General features: G+C 37.0%; 1 protein-coding gene across 1 annotated transcript in view; it reads left to right on the top strand.

Annotated features, from left to right (window-relative positions):
- The window catches only part of LOC307157232 (NACHT, LRR and PYD domains-containing protein 3-like), a 103904-nt gene extending 87085 nt beyond the window's left edge, over window positions 1–16819 (top strand). The window contains exon 10 of the mRNA XM_079869079.1: window positions 13757–16819. Within this exon, the coding sequence (XP_079725205.1) occupies window positions 13757–14298 (542 nt within the window). The 3' untranslated portion in view covers window positions 14299–16819. The remainder of the gene's footprint in view (window positions 1–13756) is intronic.
- The last annotated feature ends 2451 nt before the right edge of the window (window positions 16820–19270 follow it).

The raw sequence follows: 19270 nt of genomic DNA, 5'->3' as shown, positions 1-19270 counted from the left end.
GAAATGCTTCCGAAACGCTTCCAAAACGCTTGCGTGTCGCGTGAAGAATAGGCGTCGATTCTATTTCTAGCATGCACGCGGTTTCCCTGAGACGCGCGCGTCACGCAAGCAGTCTGCAAGCTCTAAATAACCTGTTAACATGGGAGCCGAAATAACGGACACGCCACGCAGCCAATTTGAAGAAACGACCGTATGTTTGTTCTTTTCATTTCGTGAACACAAGACCTACAGAAGACCACCCGATACCAGAAAAGTGGCTGGGCTACGATGTCTGAATAAAAACTCCAAGGAGAAACAAAATCATTATAGTACCCCTGTATAAAATCTAGTCATCATGGCATGATCATGGCATTTATTTTGTATGATTTATAATTATTTATAGCCATCTACTTATTGCTATCATTCTGATGACATTATTAATACATTTGACATGACAAAATAGCCTACCTCCATAGATATATTAACTTAGTCCAGCGTTGGCTTGACCGTGTTTAGGGCGGTGCTGAAGGCGCCGGCGAAGTTTTGGCAATCTGCCAGCTATAGATGCATGAGTGTTTTCAACTAAGTCCGGTACCCGACCTGGGTGAGGCGGGGCTTTAGTTCTTTGTTGTATTCATCTGCTAAGGCCATGTGTAACATTTTTCTGTCAACTCTGCATAATCCTTCGCAATCGATATCGTTAGTTAGCCCAGAGAAGCGAGGAAACGGAAGTGCCGCACAAAAACCGGAAACTGGACCCATATTTACTTCCGCGTTCGAAAATAAGGTGAATACAGATAGTAATTTAATAGGTAACGCAACACAGACAATGTGAATTAGACATGTAGTGTACACATACCTTTTATTATTTGTTTGCCTCGCTAGATGATCAGTCAGGTTCTCTGCTGTGACAAGCGCTCGGTGTGTGGACTCTGGTGGCGATATGATGACGTTCGAAGCACAAACAACCCACGTGCTGGGTCAAACGATATAATGTTGGATTGATGGATTTTGACTCAACACATGAGTTGCACAAAATAACCCAACTTCCATATAAATAACCCATAATGGGTAAAACATTTCATAACCCAGCGGTTGGGTAGATAAAAATAACCCAGCATTTTTTAGTATTACTATTTTTGATATTCTAAAATAGGTATTTTTTCTTGTGTATGTAGACTCTAGTGTGTGTGTATTGAGTTGTTGCACTTCCCCCCACACGCAATTTACATATCAATGCAGGAAGGCCTGAAAGGCCAGTGTTTGTCTCAGGTGAGGAACAGGCCTAAATACCTCACAACCCTCACAGTACTGTTACCAGTATCTGCGCAACTACTCAAATAAACTAGAGAAAACGCTGGGATTTACTCTGCCAAATTTATTTTGTAAAGTTTTCTTTTGTAAAAATGTATTTAAAAAATAAATAAAACAAGAATTACACTATCTACTGTGCAGTTAATGTTACATTATCCAAGTTTACAATACTGTACAAAAAATATGAAACAGAGTAACACTTGTATAGGTGTTTAGTTAAATATAATTGTTTTTTTTTTAATTGTTTTTTTAGGTTCAGAATATATTTAAATATTAGGTTTTGAACATCAGTTTTGATTAGAGAATGTAAACATCTGCAAATTGGCCTGTATAGAACATACATGTCTGTTGGTGTTTGTGTTAAGTGAGAAATTAATAATTTTTTTGCCAAAGCAATAATAAATTGTCCACAGTTTAGCACACATAAGCCCCATTCACACAGAGATTCCAGAAAATACACTGATAATTTGTCCCGGGATTGTTTGATTTCTGTTCATTCACACTACCAGGGATTTTCTGAAATCAGTGTGTGTTCACACACATCCTGCAAAGATACTGTTAAGACATGACATGGCATTCATTCTGCCTTTATTTCACACAGGATCGATTCTGGGACTGTTCCCAGCAATATTGCTAGATCCTCATCCCTGGATCTATCCCAGGATGTACTAGCATTTTTCAAATGCTAACACACAGATTAAATAAAATAAAATAGAATGATGGCAAACTTTGTGCATTTCTGCAGGAATAGTAATTAAATACAAAATCTTAGCACTATATTTACAATGAAACTAAATTAATGATTATTCCAAACACAAATACAATTTCAATTTCTCTATACTAAAGTCACTTTTTAAAACTATCTTCACACAGTGATCACACCATCCGTCTATGTGAGCTAAACTGTGGATCACTGCTTTGAAAGATGTCGTTGAATGCAGTTTGTGCCATTTACATGAATTATTCTTTAACACAAACTCCAACAGAACTTTATGTTCTATACAGGCTAATTTGTACATGTTTACAAACTGTTAAACTTTTTTTTTTTAAAAAACCTAACAACACAAAAAATAATAAGCAATATTAGTAATATCATATTGAAATAGATATTCTGATTCTAAAATCTAATATTATCATAATAATTAACGAGTTTGTTTGCCCATAAAATCTTTAAGATATTAGGTTAAACTTATTTGGCTTGCTGTCCACTGAAGAGGGGCTCGATGAAGCAGCTTCAACTCGAGCTTTGATATACCCCCCCCAGTGGCTAAAAGTAGGATATGATAATTGAAGGGCAAGGTACCTGAGATGAAGGTGGAGTTTGGGGAGGTGGAGGGATACTGGAACAGCTGATGCAAGAGAGAGGTAAGCGGCTGCTTATATACTCAGGCTGTTGATTGAAAGATTAGATGGGCTCACTCCTCCCTAACTTGCGTTTAGGAACTTCATTTAGATGTAACTAAACACCAACACAAGTGTTAGGCTTTCAGTTTATATACAAAAGGGGAAACTTAAGAATATTTTAGTACAGTAATGTTAAACAGTTAGTTAGTATACTTTACTTTATTGTCCTTTTTCAGGAAATTTGTCTTGGACTCAAAGCTGCATTAGTACACAACATATACATACACACACAAACCAAAAAGAGTTTAAAAAGACGACTACATTACTACATCTTGCTATTTAACATATTAATAGATACAGGAATAAATGATTTTTTGTAACGGTTACTCTTACTCAGTGGGACTCTATACCGTCTCCCTGATGGCAGAAGCTGACACATTGGAAATAAAAGATGGCTTGAATCACTCACTATTGTCTGTGCATTTTTAATAACCATCGATTCGTAAATTGATTGAAGTGATGAGTACTCTCTTACACTTTCTTGCATTTTGAATGTGAAATGAGCTGCTGTCAAGCTGTAAGTTGGTTAGGAGAACTGAGTGAAGAGTTTTGAAAATGTACCTAAATATTGAGAAATGTGTCCTAGCGATTGTAAAAACCTGTAATTTAATTTCATTTGGCAGGGTAAATCCCAGTGTTTTCTCTAGTTTATTTTAGTTTATTTGAGAAGTTGCACATATATTGGTAACAGTACTGTGAGGGTTGTTGGCCTGTTTTCTCACCTGAGACAAACACTGGCCTTTCAGGCCTTCCTGCATTGATATGTAAATTGCGTGTGGGGGGGAAGTGCAACAACTCAATAGAGTGCCGAAGTTATGACGTCACTTTGTAGGCCAAAACGCGGAAGTGAGTTAGCATTTTAGCACTACGGGTTCCCTCGCCCTAAAGTCTATGGGTTTTTTGAATGGGTTTTTGCTAAATCGCCTGAAATAAGGTCTGTGGTTAACAAAGCCTCTAAATATTTTCACGTTTTGATCTATGACATAAAACACACCAGTTATAACCTGCTTGTGATTTTTAAAAACTTTATTGTGTCTTAAAAACGGTGGTTGCTAACAAGTTGCTAAAAGGGACTACATCCTTTGGCGGGGACTTTAGACGTCATCATGACAAACATGAAATCTCTCATAGCCCGCGTTTCAAAAATATGAAGGCTACAAGAACATTTCATCTCCTGAAGGAACTGTGTAATTTTTTATTTTCCCCTTCTATATATTATGTTATTATCCTCTGGTCTGTACATGTCAGTTTTTGTTGTGCAGGTTGCACAGTATTTGTAGTGTATTGTCCTGTGCATTGTTCATAATAAAGTTTGTTTCAGCCTCACGTTCTTAGAAGTTTACCTTTCAGTTAATATACATAACGTTATATTTAGTCTTTTCAAATTGTAGTTTTTCCAAATATTGTTGTACACAGAATTCTGATATTAAGGTAACCGATTACCAGTTCTTTATTTCTGTGGAGAGACTGTAGTTCGACAATGGTGTTTTGTTTTGTCCCGAGATGCAACCACAAGTCGTCGAATGAAAGATGCTCGTTTTACCGTTTTCCGTCCGATGTTACCCAGCGGAGACTCTGGGTTCGTGCCGTAAGGTAAGCTCACACAACGATGATTTCCATGTGAACACCGTATTTACTGCCTTAATGTGGCCACGACGAAACTTTAATGGTGCATATTGCTTAACACGCTAATGTTGCTTTGACGGTCAGGTGGAGTTAAAAAGGCTAGCAAGAATAAACGTTTTTCATAACCAAATCAACAGCTAAAATACCTTTTGTCTTTCTCTTAAAATATCTAAAAGCTTGTTTACTTTGCCACTGTTTAATAGATTAGATCCGCTGCAGTTTTATTAAAGGCTAACGTTACGTCGAGAAATGTGTTTAATTAAAATATAAAAAATAATAACTGGTTTATTAACTTTTATTGTAACTTGTTTGGATATAATTATAGAAAGGGTGGGTCCTGCACCCTGATATTTGTGAACTTGGCTTTTACCCACTTATAATAATATGATTGTATTTGTAAACAGCATTAGTTAAAGCTGAAGCTTGTGGAAGCTTGATGATGACGTTGATCCGCGACCATGGTGTGCTGTAGTCCGTTGATAGCCTACCGTTAGCATTTTATATCTGACGGCTTTATTTAGGCTTCAAAATGTATAAATTTTGGATCAACTTGTAAAGATTATCTTGATAGACAAAACATGTAAGGGTCACAACTCTTTGTTGAACAAAGATCTTATTTTTTGCGATATTCCAAAAGTCTATGGGGAAAATGCATAGCTTTTCGATCGAGGGAACCCATGCGCCGCTAACTTCCGGGTTGGCCTACAAAGTGACGTCATAACTTCGGCACTCTATACACACACACTAAACTCAATACACACACACTAGAGTCTACATACCTATATAAAAAATACCTATTTTAGAATATCAAGGATAGTAATGAGTTATGGTTAAATCATTCAATCATTTATACTACAGTCTTAAATTATATCTTAAATGATATCAGGTTAAAAGACCATGATATCTTCTCCAAACCAACTTACAGCTTGACAGCAGTTCATTTCACATTCAAAATGCACTGAAACTTCATTCATGTCTCAGATCAACTCATTCTTCCAGAACACTAGAAAAGGTTTTACCCAAAAAACACACGTTAAATAAAAACAACACAAATAACAGGTAGCATTATAACATATTTCTGCTGTTTTATGGTGTTCAGAATTCACAGTATTTTATGTCACATGTTCATTGTTTACAGTACAGTTCACATTTCCCCCCAAGTTTCCCCTTTTTATAGATGGTGATGAAACTGAAAGATTAATACCTGTATGTGTTCAGCTACATCTAATTGTTTTGATAGTATTTAATTTTTTAGATTCTGAATATATTTTTATATTACTGTATTACGGTATTACTGTGTTGCAAATGTCTGTGTCATTCAATGTTGTATTAATGCATTCAGTGACTACATCTTCCAAACTACATATTTCACTTAGACACAACCACTGCCAAAACTCAGAGCCCATTTTTATACACTCTTTTATACGCTCAAAACTGTTAAACATAATTGAAAGATCTTATAAACATTAAGATCTTTCAATTTAAAGGAATTCATTTCTCACTTAAACACAAAGACCAACAGAACTTGATTTACTATACAGGCTTATTTGCACATGCTTACATATTTTTCCAAGACTGTGTTAGTCTTAGTCTTTCATTTTCATCACCATCTATAGAAAAGGAAATCATGTTGTACATTAATGTAAACATGAACCATGTAACATAAACTGCATTGAATTCTGAACAGCAGAAAATTTGTTTTTTTGTTTTGTATATTTAATTTATGTTTGTTGGCTGAAACCTTCACTAGAGTTCTGAAAGAATGACTTAATTTGAGACATGAATGATGTGTTTTGGTAGTTTTAATGCTTTTGAATGTGAAATGAACTGCAGTGAAGCTGAAAGTTGGTTAAGACAATGGAGTGAAGAGCTTTGAAAGAAGTGATAAGTATTGAGGAATACATACATTCTATTTTAATTTAATTAGAATATAACATTCTAATCTTGTCGGATAACAGATTATGATCGGGTTACAAGCATCCCCTGTCAGTCAGGGAAAAAATGTAATGATGCCCAGTATCAAGTGTAATTTAAATCCAAAGGGAAACAATGTTTTTATTTTATTTTTATTACTGCCAATGTCTGAGAGACCACAACCCATAAGATTGACTTGAACAAAATTTACAAATGACTTGACAATTTTTAGGTATTTGAAATGCACTATCATTAACTTTTGCTATGTTAGTATATATATATATATATATATATATATATATATATATATATATATATATATATATATATATATATGAAGAGTTCAGATGCAAAAGCCTCTAAGTGCCATCTGAAATTTTCTTCTAGAATGCTAATTTTTATAAAGCTTGTATATTTAAGTTAAGTAATTTCACTTAAATGACAATTAATAGGTAATCTGCATTGCCATTTAAGTGAAATTATTGAACTTAAATATACAAGCTTTATAAAAATTAGCATTCTAGAAGAAAATTTCAGATGGCACTTAGAGGCTTTTGCATCTGAACTCTTCATATACACATATATGGGTACCATATAATGTTTTTGTAGCACTTTGGGTCGGAGAAAAGCACAATATAAATAAAATGTATCATCATCATCATGTGATCATATTTACGATTTTTAATAAATCTTGCTGCAGCATTTTGGACCAGTTGAAGGCGAGCGATTTGTAACTTGGAAATACTGCAATACAATGAGTTGCTGTAGTCTAAATGGGAAGTAATAAAAGCATGAACAGCCATCTCTAGTGTTTTGTCAGTTAGGAAGTGCTTAATTTTAGACAAAAGACGGAGTTGATAGAAACTAGATCCAATTACAGAAGATATTTGTTTGTCAAATTGTAAAGGCCCATCTAAAAGCACACCCCATATTCCGCACATGTGTAGATCTGAATGCAGATAAGCTCCTCAAATCGATGCTGGGGGTCTTAAAATGATCAGTGGGGTGAAAGCTATCACCTCAGTTTTGTCTTCATTTAAAGACAAAAAGTTTTGAGCAAGCCAAGATTTAACCTCATCTAAGCATAATAAAAGAGAAATTAATGAGAATTTAACAGTTAAAAAGATAATGCAAGTCATTTTCAAACTAAAGTAATACACTACACAACTGCGTGCAAAATGTAAAATATTGTTAAATACAACTATAACATTGTTTACAAACAAACCCTTATAAACACTAAAAGGGCTGTATTATGCAAGCCAGGCCAGTATTTTGTCCAAAAAAAAAAAAAAAAACCCCGGCAAACACGTAATACTCATGAACATGTGAACAACTGATGAAAAGTACGCATGTGAACATGTTAGCCTACTTGTGCATGCCCAGCCTGATCTCAGGAACATGCATCTCTATAGCATGCATTGTATTTATCGTGCAATATTTACACGGAAATGAGTTTTTTACATGCATATGATACGCACTTTATTGCATGTAATACACACACACACACCCTACAACACTAATTCTAACCAAACATATTACACACCACTACTAAACCTAAACCCGCTGCTCTGCACATTTTGTATGTTTCTCTTATCTGACACGTTCAGTTCAGTTCATGGAGTCTCTCCTAATGAGCTGATGATCTGATTCAGGTGAGTTAAATAAGGGAGACATACAAAATGTGCAGAGCAGTGGGCCCCGAGGACTGGAGTTGAGAACCACTGCCCTAAACCCACCCATGCGTATCACATACACGTAAAAACTCATTTTCGCGTATGAATTGCGCGATAAACACAATGTGTGCTATAGAGAAGCATTTAGTGTGACCGGGTTGGAATGACATACCAATTTCACAAATTCACATTTATTTTGTTTACATGCAGATGGTAAAGGCATCGTTTTCAAAACCTTGCACTTTGAAACTCGTTTTCAAAAGCTTGCATTGTCAGGCCCCCAAAATGTCATTTTCGTTTAAATGAACGGCCGAAACGTTTTCAGTTTTCAGTTGAAAATTATGTCATGTAAACAGACCCTAAAGCGTGTATTATTTATTGCACTTTAGTTTTGTTAAGTGTTCATTTAAGTTGGCCTATTTATTATATATACAGTTATATATACAGTTTTATTCTGGTTTACTGTGTTCACAGAAGCACTGCCGGTGCTTGATGTGACTGTGTGTGAATCCTCATGTTCTGTTATTAATGCTGCTATTTGCACATGTAAATCTACATGTTTGAGGTATTTGAATCAGTCACAGACTATTATCTATTCTAATTCCATTTAATTCTAATCTAACCTTCAAATCATGTCAGTTAACTGATCTGGGGTGCGTTTCCCGAAAGCATCGTTGGCCAACTATGGTCGCAAGTTCCGTCGTTACCAATAGAGTTCAATGGACATTGCGATGAACTTGCGACCATAGTTGGCCAACGATGCTTTCGGGAAACGCACCCCTGACTGGTTAACAAGCATCAGCTGTCAGTCAGAAAACAAAATGTTAAACGAACATCCCTACTTCATATATTTCAACTGAACCAACTAAAAATGTTCAGCAAGTCTACATAACATTTTGAGATTGACCTCCAAAATCTTTACAGTGTGTTTGTGATGGCAAGAAATGTACAAAGCAGCCAAACAACTGGGGACGCGAAGTTCATTTTAAATTAAGAAAATCATTATTCACTGTATGAAGTATGCTTTACACTATATTAAATATAGGTCACCTGAAATCGTTACCTTAAAGAGCTATTTCTGTTTGATTAATCCCATAAACCCTAAAGGGACTGCATAACCAAGCATAGAAAGCATCTACAGTATGAAGAGAGAAAATAAGCGTTAAATAAGAAAAATTATATTATGAACAATAAAAGGCGTAATATATAATATATACTATATAATATACTAAATATATATACAGTATATATATATATTAGGGCCGGGACTCGATTAAAAAAATTAATCTAATTAATTAGAGGCTTTGTAATTAATTAATCGAAATTAATCGCATTTTAATTGCATATAAATTAGGGCTGTCAATCAATTAAAAATAATTGTGTTGAACATGTTATTGAAATAATGTTCAAATGTTCAAAGGGTGAGCATTGAAATAATTGTGCCTAGCAAATAATCAATACAATACAATTGAACATTATTAAATTATTGAACATTATTAAATTATATAAATTATATTTAATTTGATATTAAACATTAAATTATAAACATTATTTACACTTGCTTTACAGGTTTTTAACATTACTTCGAAAATGCTGCAATTTAAAGTTTGAGATGTTTTTCATCTGTTTTAGAAAGTATTTTTAGACTTGTTTTTTCAGAATAAAACTTGTTTCACAATCTTGAGCATGTGTTATATTTGTATTAAATGTGTTTAATTAAGCCATTGCTGCAAGTAATTTGACAGTTAACAATATTTTAGTGTACAGTTAATCACAAATTCAGTCAGCATTGTCATGACTCATTATCCCATGATGAAAGGTAATACGGTGAAACAACGTCACGATATCAACGTTGATTCAATTTGCAAAACCGAAGCATAATTCAACATTGGTTCAACAACGTTGACATACAATCTTTATTCACCCATATTGAAAGAAGAGACGGTGAAACAACGTCACGACATCAACGGTGAAACAACGTCACGATTTCAACGTTGATTCGTTTTGGTGAATCAACGTTGAAATGCCGGCTGTTTTTTTATAAGTAAATGTTCCAATCAATGATCCAGGCAGCGCCAGCGCGTTCTCGTCTCCCTCCTTCATTTTACAGTCGAATGGTGGCTAGAACGGCTCCAGGTTCAAAGGTCAATACGGAATGGATTAATCTGCGTTATTTTTTTTAACGCGTTATTTTTTCTCAGATTAATTAATCGAAATTAACGCGTTAAAAAAAATAACGCAGATTAATCCAGTTAATGTCACAGCCCTAATATATATATATATATAGTTACATCATGAAGGCAGACTTCACTGCCAGTTCACTTCACTGTTCACACACTCACACACACTCACTCACACACAGCTCCATTGCAGAGTCCCCACTTGTATGGGTAGAGATCGTTCAGAAAGTCCCCACTTGGTCAGTGTAGAGCGACATTGGTCTGTTAGTAATATAGACATGTATGTGTGTGTGTGTGCAATGGCACATAACAATGGCAAGTAAATTGTTAGGTACTGCATAACCAGGCATAGAAAGTATCTATGAAGGCCTATATATATAACTTATAGTTACAAATAAAGACAGACTTAACTGTTCACACAAACACACACACAGTTCCATTGCAGGCTATTGTGAGTCCCCACTTGTATAGGTAGAGATCGTTCAGAGTTGAGATTCCATCTTGGTATGTTTAATTATATATATATATTTTTTGCATATTTGAAGTTATATTATAAAAAAGACCTTTCTGTTTCTTCAAAATGACCAGATGAAGCAAATCAACTCAAAAGTTTGAATTAGATCTTCAAGAAGGGTCCACTGTTGGATGGTAACGAGCGACACATGTTTGGTTGCATTTAAATTGAGCAATATTTCAAAAACTGACTATCTCTGTACATCATCATCCTAGAAACAAAGGAAACAGAAAAATAAGGGCATGTCTATTGATTTTTGTTTTTAGAGTAGAAATGATGTTTTAATTAATAGGCAGCCAGTACTGTCAGTCACTTTATTAATATCTTAATAATATAATAATAATTACATTATAATTATAACATTGAGTTGCAGATCCCCTCTTGGCATGTTTTAAAAATACTTTATTAATTATCAATTTATCATTTCTAAATGCAGTATAGCATTATTTTAAACCAGTTATTTAGGTGTTGTCAGTGATTAATAAGATCACTTAGAAAGTGTGAGTAAATGTTGTAGATTCAGGAGTTATAAAGCATTTAGTAGTGGTCAGTTCACTATTTTGTGAGCTAAAGTGAGGACTAGTTATGCCTTGTAAATAATTTATAAAGGAGATTTAAAGACTCAGTTTTCTTCTAAACAGAAGAAGGAAACAAACACAACACAGCGATAGAGAACATAGAAATATTAACAGCCTTTAAATCTCCTTTATAAATGTTTTACAAGGCATAACTAGTCCTCACTTTAGATGAGCTCACAAAAATAGTGAACTTACCACTACTAAATGCTTTATAACTACCTGAATTACAGTAGAAATACATGTTAATAAACCATTTATAAACACACTAAGGAACTATTACTATATGTCTGAATTAGGGGTGTCGCAATATACCGGTGTTGACGATAATCGTGATATTCAAAGCATGAAATATCGACATCGTGTTAATTTAGAGTGTGATAATATACCGGTATTGGCGATAACCACGATGTTTAAAATGAACAGGACTCTTATGATAACATGACACGTAAATACTCCAGCGCCAGTACCTGGCTGACCTCTCAGGTGGCTGTAGTGCACCCGCGGACACCTATCAAATAAGAAGACGTCGTAGCGCGCGCCCGCGCAGCTAACGTTAATCTGAGAAGAATGTAGTCTGAGCGAGAGAGTGTAACACTCTGTCCACACCCGAAAAAATTAAGCTCACAACATCTCCTAAAGAAAACATCTCCTTAAAGGGGGTCGCACACCGGACGAGAAGCGCACGTCTTTAAAATTCGAACGCATTATTCTCTATGAGTGTACACACACCGGCGGTGTCATTCGGCGCCCAGCAACGGCTCAAAATCCAGCCGCAACACAGAGCGCCATTTACACTAGTTTTATATTAAATTTACATTATATTTGTCTCAAATCATCGTTAATGACTTCACCCTATGCTGCAATATACATTTAATTACATTCATTCACAGAAACCAGCTGCTTGAATGAGAATTGCTGATGTTATCGGATTTTCAGGTGAGATTCTCAATTCATTCAGTTAACGGATGCTCTGAGGTAAAGTGTTCAGATCGCAGCCTCAGCAACTATTGTATTTAATTGTACAGTACAAACATAACATAGTACAGACAGACATTATCTTCATTTCATAATGTCCTTAAACATTACAATATTGCTGGCCATAAACTGAGAGAGTGCGCGTCCGGTGTGCGATACCTCGAGTTGTCCTAGACGCGTCGTGGCGCTTCTCGTCCGGTGTGCCGCGTGTGCGATCCCCTTAAACCCAATCTGCAGAATGTGTAGCCACCAACCTTTTTACCCATCTCTGTGTCCATCACTCTGCGGATTACGCCATTTTACAGAGAGTTAATTGCGATTATTTTACTAGTCATGGAATGGGAAACGTGGCATTAACCTGTTAACAGTGGGTTTCTGTGATCATATCCCATTTCTTTACTTATCTTATTTTTGCATTTGTATTTGCACTTGATTTTTTTGTTCAAATCTGCTATCTGCATGACTTGGCGCCATTGCAACAGGTTTAAGAGCTTTTCAGTTCTTCAGGAAACATTCAGACAGTGTTTCGCTTCAGTTTGAAACCAGATAAACTTCACATGCTTGTCTTCCTTCACAAAAATTTGCCATAGATTGAGTATACAAGAAGTAATGCATGTGCCTTGTGTTTATCAGTATCCTTATGTTGTGTAAAAAAAGAAAAACTATAATCAAAGTAAAAATTTATTTTTACCAGATTCTATAGATATCGCAATATATCGATATCGTGAAATCTTTTGGCCACAATAACCGTGGTGTGAAAAATCGAACATCGTGACAGCCCTAGTGTGAATAATAAATATGTATGAATGTACATTTAAATAGTTTAATCATTTACTCACACTTTGTAGGTGATCTTATGAACCACTGACAACTCCTAAATAACTGCTTTGTAAATAATGCTATACTTCATTTAGAAATGATAAATTGATCATTAAAAAAGTATGAAAATACAATTATTAAACACATTATTGATATGCTTTTAAAACAGGAATAAAGCATTTATATCTGTATTTATAAACTGCTTATTAATGTATACTAATTCTTTATAAATTAATTAACTGTTTACTAATGCTTAACTAATGAATAATAGCGTGGAGTTATTATAAAGCTCCTGAACTAAGCAGCCAGTTAAACATCAGCTCTACAGTCTCAGAGCCTCTCTAGGACAGCAGCCATTCAAACAATAGAGAAGTGTGAACGACGTGTGTTAATGGGCCACTGCAGTTCCTGCTCCAGCCTACAGGAGCACTGCTGAGTATGGACTTAAACACACACACACATGTAGGTCCCCACTTGGTCAAAAATGGAAAAAATTCATCAGAGCGTATTTTAGCTGATTTTAACATGTTTTAAAGCATGACCAACAGGGGACTTGAAAAAAGTCCCCACTTGGCTCGGCGGTCCCCTGTTGGTGAGTGTGTAACGACACCAAGGTCCCCACTTAGATAGGTAGACAAGTACACACTCTCACACACACACACACACACACACACACACACACACACACACACACACACACACACACACACACAGATCTGAAATGAAGACTCGAGATAGAGAGTTTCTGTAATTCACTGATGTGTGTTTTCTCTCCATCAGATCCTCATCGCCTCACTCTGGATCTGAACACAGCGCAAAAACGCCTCCGTCTGTCTGAGCAGAACAGAGTGATTACTCTCACTTACACATTCCAGCCGTATCCTGATCTTCCAGACAGATTTGATTATTATCCTCAAGTGTTGTGTAGAGAGAGTGTGTGTGGACGCTGTTACTGGGAGATTGAGTGGAGTGGGAGTGGTGTGTCTATAGCAGTGTCATATAAGAGCATCAGCAGGAAGGGACGGGGTATTGAGTGTTGGTTTGGACGTAATGATCAGTCCTGGAGTTTGATCTGCACTCCCTCCGGTTACGCATTCACACACAATAGCAGACTGACTTATCTCCCTGTAAAGCCCATCATCAGCAGAACAGGAGTGTGTAGAGTAGGAGTGTATGTGGATCCCAGTGCAGGAACTCTGTCCTTCTACAGCGTCTCTGACAGAAACACGCTGCGCCTCATACACACAGAGAAGGCCACATTCACACACACACTCTATCCTGGGTTTTATGCTGGTTCTGGATCACCAGTGAGACTGTGTTGATGAGTGAGAATAGCCTGATGACAGACTCTACCCATAATGCTTTGAGCTCATGATAAATCAGAGACAGTGAGATGATGTTCTAGAGCAGTGGTTCTCAACCTTTGTTGGGCCAGCGCCCCCTTATCCAATATCCAGGTCCCTGAACGCCCCCCACCCCCAAACTAATGAGCGACCAGGAATGAATGAGAGTTAACAGATGAAATAAGTGCAAAATTGAATTTCATTAATACAATGGAACTACATTCCGGGGTGGGTGGGGGTTGGGGGGTGGGGTGGGGGGGTTTGTGCATTTTAATGTTTAATTCATCAATCTGGTGCACTTTGAGAGTTCCAAATTAAAAGCGCCAACCCATATTCACTGAGCAAATTAAAGAAAAATTAAAACCTCTTTTAGTTGTGACTGTCTACATTACACTACTACATAATAATAGTTATAATATTAATCCCATGACAGTAATAGCCATATATTGTAAAACAAATGCACTGAAAAATAAAGGACGGTCATTAAAGTTATATTATGCATTTAGGAGAGTATTGCAAGAAGCTGCTTACATTAACCTTATCTTTTGAAAAATAAATAAATACAATCATGATTTTTCATGAAAAAATGTTAGAATTGTAGGCCTAAAATACCTTGGTATGAGATTGTTGTCATCAATGGTATAATTAATACAATTACAATTAATCTGGTTTGTCGTGATTAATTTGTGTTCATAATCAGTAAAAAAAAAAATCTTCTAACAAGATTAAACACATGAACAATTAAATTATTATTGTTTTATTAACTAGATGTACCGCATGGCGGTACAAAATATGACCGCCGCTCAGGCCTGCACTGGCTTTCCACAAAAATAAATGACGTGGAGCAATTTGGCTGTATTGCGTGTTTATGTATATAAGTTGTATATTTTAAAAGAATGTCTGGAGTATTCCTGTGGATCATGGATAATTTAGAGTTTTGTAATTATTTGCCATTACTATTTAAGTTTTATATCAAAAGTCATTAGTTTAGACACTTAACATCCGTAATGTGAAAATATCACATTCATAACAGTGGTTTTCCCTACATAATGTATTACAAAAATGAGTTTCAGAAACACACTTATTGTGTTCAAGCAGGTATTCTTTCACGCGCACCATAGACGCGCGTGCGCACACAATATGATATCACACTCTGCGCATATGTTTTACAACATAATTTAACAAAAACATAGTTCTAACACTTTTTAAATAGCCCACTTAAAGTGTTTATTACAACTAAATTACTAAATGCTTAAAATGAACAAAAGTAAATGAACAAAAATTTGCATTATATATATTTAAACTCGTGAACGCCCCCCATTAACACCTGAACGCCCCCCTTTCAAAAATCTTGCTTCCAACGCCCCCCGTTGAGAACCACTATTCTAGAGTATCTTTTGACATGCGGAGTCCCTCAAGGCTCAATTCTTGCGCCACTCCTGTTCAACCTGTATATGCTCCCAATGAGCCAAATAATGAGAAAGAACCAAATTGCTTACCACAGCTATGCAGACGACACACAGCTCTACTTAGCCCTATCGCCTAACGATTACAGCCCCATTGACTCCCTGTGCCAATGCATTGATGAAGTCAAAAGTTGGATGTGTCAAAACTTTCTTCAGTTAAACAAAGACAAAACTGAAGTCATTGCGTTTGGAAACAAAGATGAAGTTCTCAAGGTGAACGCATACCTTCACTCTAGGGGTCAAACAACTAAACATCAAGTCAGGAATCTTGGTGTGACACTAGAGTCAGACCTTAGTTTCAGTAGTCATGTCAAAGTAATAACTAAATCAGCATACTATCATCTGAAAAATATTGCAAGAATTAGATGCTTTGTTTCCAGACAAGACTTAGAGAAACTTGTGCATGCTTTCATCACCAGCAGGGTGGATTATTGTAATGGCCTCCTCACTGGCCTTCCCAAAAAGACCATAAGACAGTTGCAGCTCATACAGAACGCTGCCGCCAGGATTCTGAGCAGAACCAGAAAATATGAGCACATCACACCAGTCCTCAGGTCTTTACACTGGCTCCCAGTTAAATTTAGGATTGATTTTAAAGTATTATTACTGGTATATAAATCATTCAATGGCCTAGGACCTCAATACATTGCGGATATGCTCACTGAATATAAACCCAACAGATCACTCAGATCACTAGGATCATATCAGCTAGAAGTACCAAGGGTTCACTCTAAGCATGGCGAGTCCGCTTTTAGCTATTATGCTGGAACCAGCTTCCAGAGGAGATCAGACGTGCTCCTACTGTAGTCACGTTCAAATCCAGACTCAAAACACTTCTGTTTAGCTGTGCATTTACTGAATGAGCACTGTGCCAATGCTCGTCCGACTGTTTGTACTGTACTGTATTTTATTTTATTTTTATAAACTGTTTTAATTATTCTTATTTCTTTTATTATTTTAATTTCTTCTATGTAAAGCACTTTGAATTGCCATTGTGTATGAAATGTGCTATATAAATAAACTTGCCTTGCCTTGCCTTGAGTCTCTTATTGTCTCTTCATCACATTAATAACACAGCTGAACTTCTGTCAGTGAAATAAAGAGAAACACACAATGACACACAGAGAAGAGAGAGGAAATATGAGACACAATGAGACTCACTGAAACGTGTGTGTGTGTGTGTGTGTGTGTGTGTGTGTGTGTGTGTGTGTGTGTGTGTGTGTGAGAGAGAGACTCACTGAAACATGTCTGGATGATACGAGCACAACTAGACTTTCAGCTCTAAACTCAGTTTAACACATTCAGAGATGCTTCATCTCAACTTCTCCATCTGTGTGTGTGTGTGTGTCTGGATTGATCCTCATCTTTTTATTATTGTCTTTATTAAAACAGAGACATTTAAAGATGATGTCAGAAGACAAAGATGTTAAACTTAGAAGCAACACTGAAAGAAATACAGGAACAGAAAGTTAAAGTCGAGGGAATTAAGTCACATATTCAAGAGAATTAATCAATATCACAGTTTGTTGATCAGTGTGTGTGTGTGTGTGTGTGTGTGTGTGTGTGTGTGTGTGTGTGTGTGTGTGTGTGTGTGAAGGATCTCATGATGTCTTGGTCTCTCATGCATGGTGGACCAGGTTTCAGAGCACTAGATTATTCACACTAGTGTGTGGCCAAGCAGATTCTGCAGGAGAGTTAGACTTAACTTAGCTTCAGTTTATCATAAATGATGAGTGTTGATGAATGTTCATGTGTGAATACAAGCCTAAACTTAATCTGTTCATCATATAAAGCGATCGAGTCTCTTCAGAATATTTTGGAATAAAACGCTTAATTCATATGGATTCGTTTTATGATCTATTTATGAACGTCAAAGTGGTAGTTGCGTAGCTGTCAGTGGAGGAACAGAAAGCTCTCAGATTTCATCTAAAGTATCTTCATTTGTGTTCTGAAGATGAAGGAAAGTCTTACGGGTTTGGACCGACATGAGCTTGAGTGATTAACAACAGAAACTTCAGTTGTGGGTCAACTATGGCATTCAGTTCAGTGAGAATTTTGTGCAAAAACTTTATTTTCTCTAACGTTCTTGAATGTTAACAATGCAAATGCATAAAATAGTTCAGAAAAGAGGACACTTCCAATGGTAAAAGTGGATTTGGTGGTTTCAACAGTTGGTAATGTTGCATAATTAATTAAAAGACTACAATAAATGTTTGTTTGTTTTTTCTCTGACAATAAAAATTCCCAGAATAAGAGGAAATATTGCATCTTCTGTCTTATTTCATTACACTATTGCAGGATCCAGATAAGAAATGTTATTTTCAGTGCTTGGTCGTGTATTTCTAGACAAGTATATAGACTGTAGTTCAGTTATGTTTTATAAATGAGTTAAGCATGTTTCTCAAAGTGAAATGCAAAGATCTAAATATAATGTTGTAAATACAAATAATTTACTTCAGAAATCTAGGTTTAGATGAGTAGAGCACCCAACATGAATACTTGCTCAACACTTGCTCAATCTTATAAAGAGTGACTGGTATAGGAAGAACTTATGATATGATCTGCATTGGTGGCCACAATGTCACGATCCACACTTAGTGAAACAAAGGAAGAACCAATAGCGGTATAAGATTTATTAAGGGTAATCCAAAAGCAATGGTCAAGTCCAGGCATGGGTCAAAAACCGATAAAGCAATCCAAAACACAAGAAACAGGAACAGGCAGGAAACAGACACAGAAGTGGCGTGAAATACAACAAGGACTCCGTGACAAACACTAAACAGGCAGGGTATTTATACACAGGGAAATGACAATGATAATGGGAAACAGGCTGAGTGCAATGATCAGTAATAAGGGACAGCTGAGTGCAATGAAAAGAAAAGGATCATGGGGAATGTAGTTCAAGAGTGTGCTGGACACCGTGAGGAAGGAGGACATCTAGTGGTGACCCAAGGAACATAAACCAGACACTGTGACATAACCCCCCCTCTACGGAGCGGCTACCAGACGCTCCAAGACATAACAAAACACGAAACCCAACAAAAGTCCAGGAGGAAGGTGCAACGGTGGAGGATCAGGGGAAGGGATGGAGGGCCAGGACCATGGAGGGGAACAGAAACAGGGGTGATGACTTAGCCGGGGGCCAGGGCAAAGCAGACGGCCCATCGGGCGGCCATGGCGAAGACGACCCTTCGGGCGGCCATGGCGGAGACTTTCCCTCGGGCGGCCAGGGCGGAGACTTTCCCTCGGGCGGCCAGGGCGGAGACTCTCCCTCGGGCGGCCAGGGCGGAGACTTTCCCTCGGGCAGCCAGGGCGGAGACTTTCCCTCGGGCGGCCAGGGCGGAGACTTTCCCTCGGGCGGCCAGGGCGGAGACTTTCCCTCGGGCGGCCAGGGCGGTGTCAACAGTCCATCGGGCGGCCAGGGCGGAGACTTTCCCTCAGGCGGCCATGGCGGTGAAGACCCCTCGGGCGGCCAGGGCGGTGTC

This window comes from Squalius cephalus (assembly GCF_949319135.1).
Source record: "Squalius cephalus genome assembly, chromosome: 4".
In the NCBI taxonomy this organism is placed as follows: domain Eukaryota; kingdom Metazoa; phylum Chordata; class Actinopteri; order Cypriniformes; family Leuciscidae; genus Squalius; species Squalius cephalus.
Note: the sequence above shows the minus strand (reverse complement) of the source record. Positions and strands in the feature narration are given on the sequence as shown.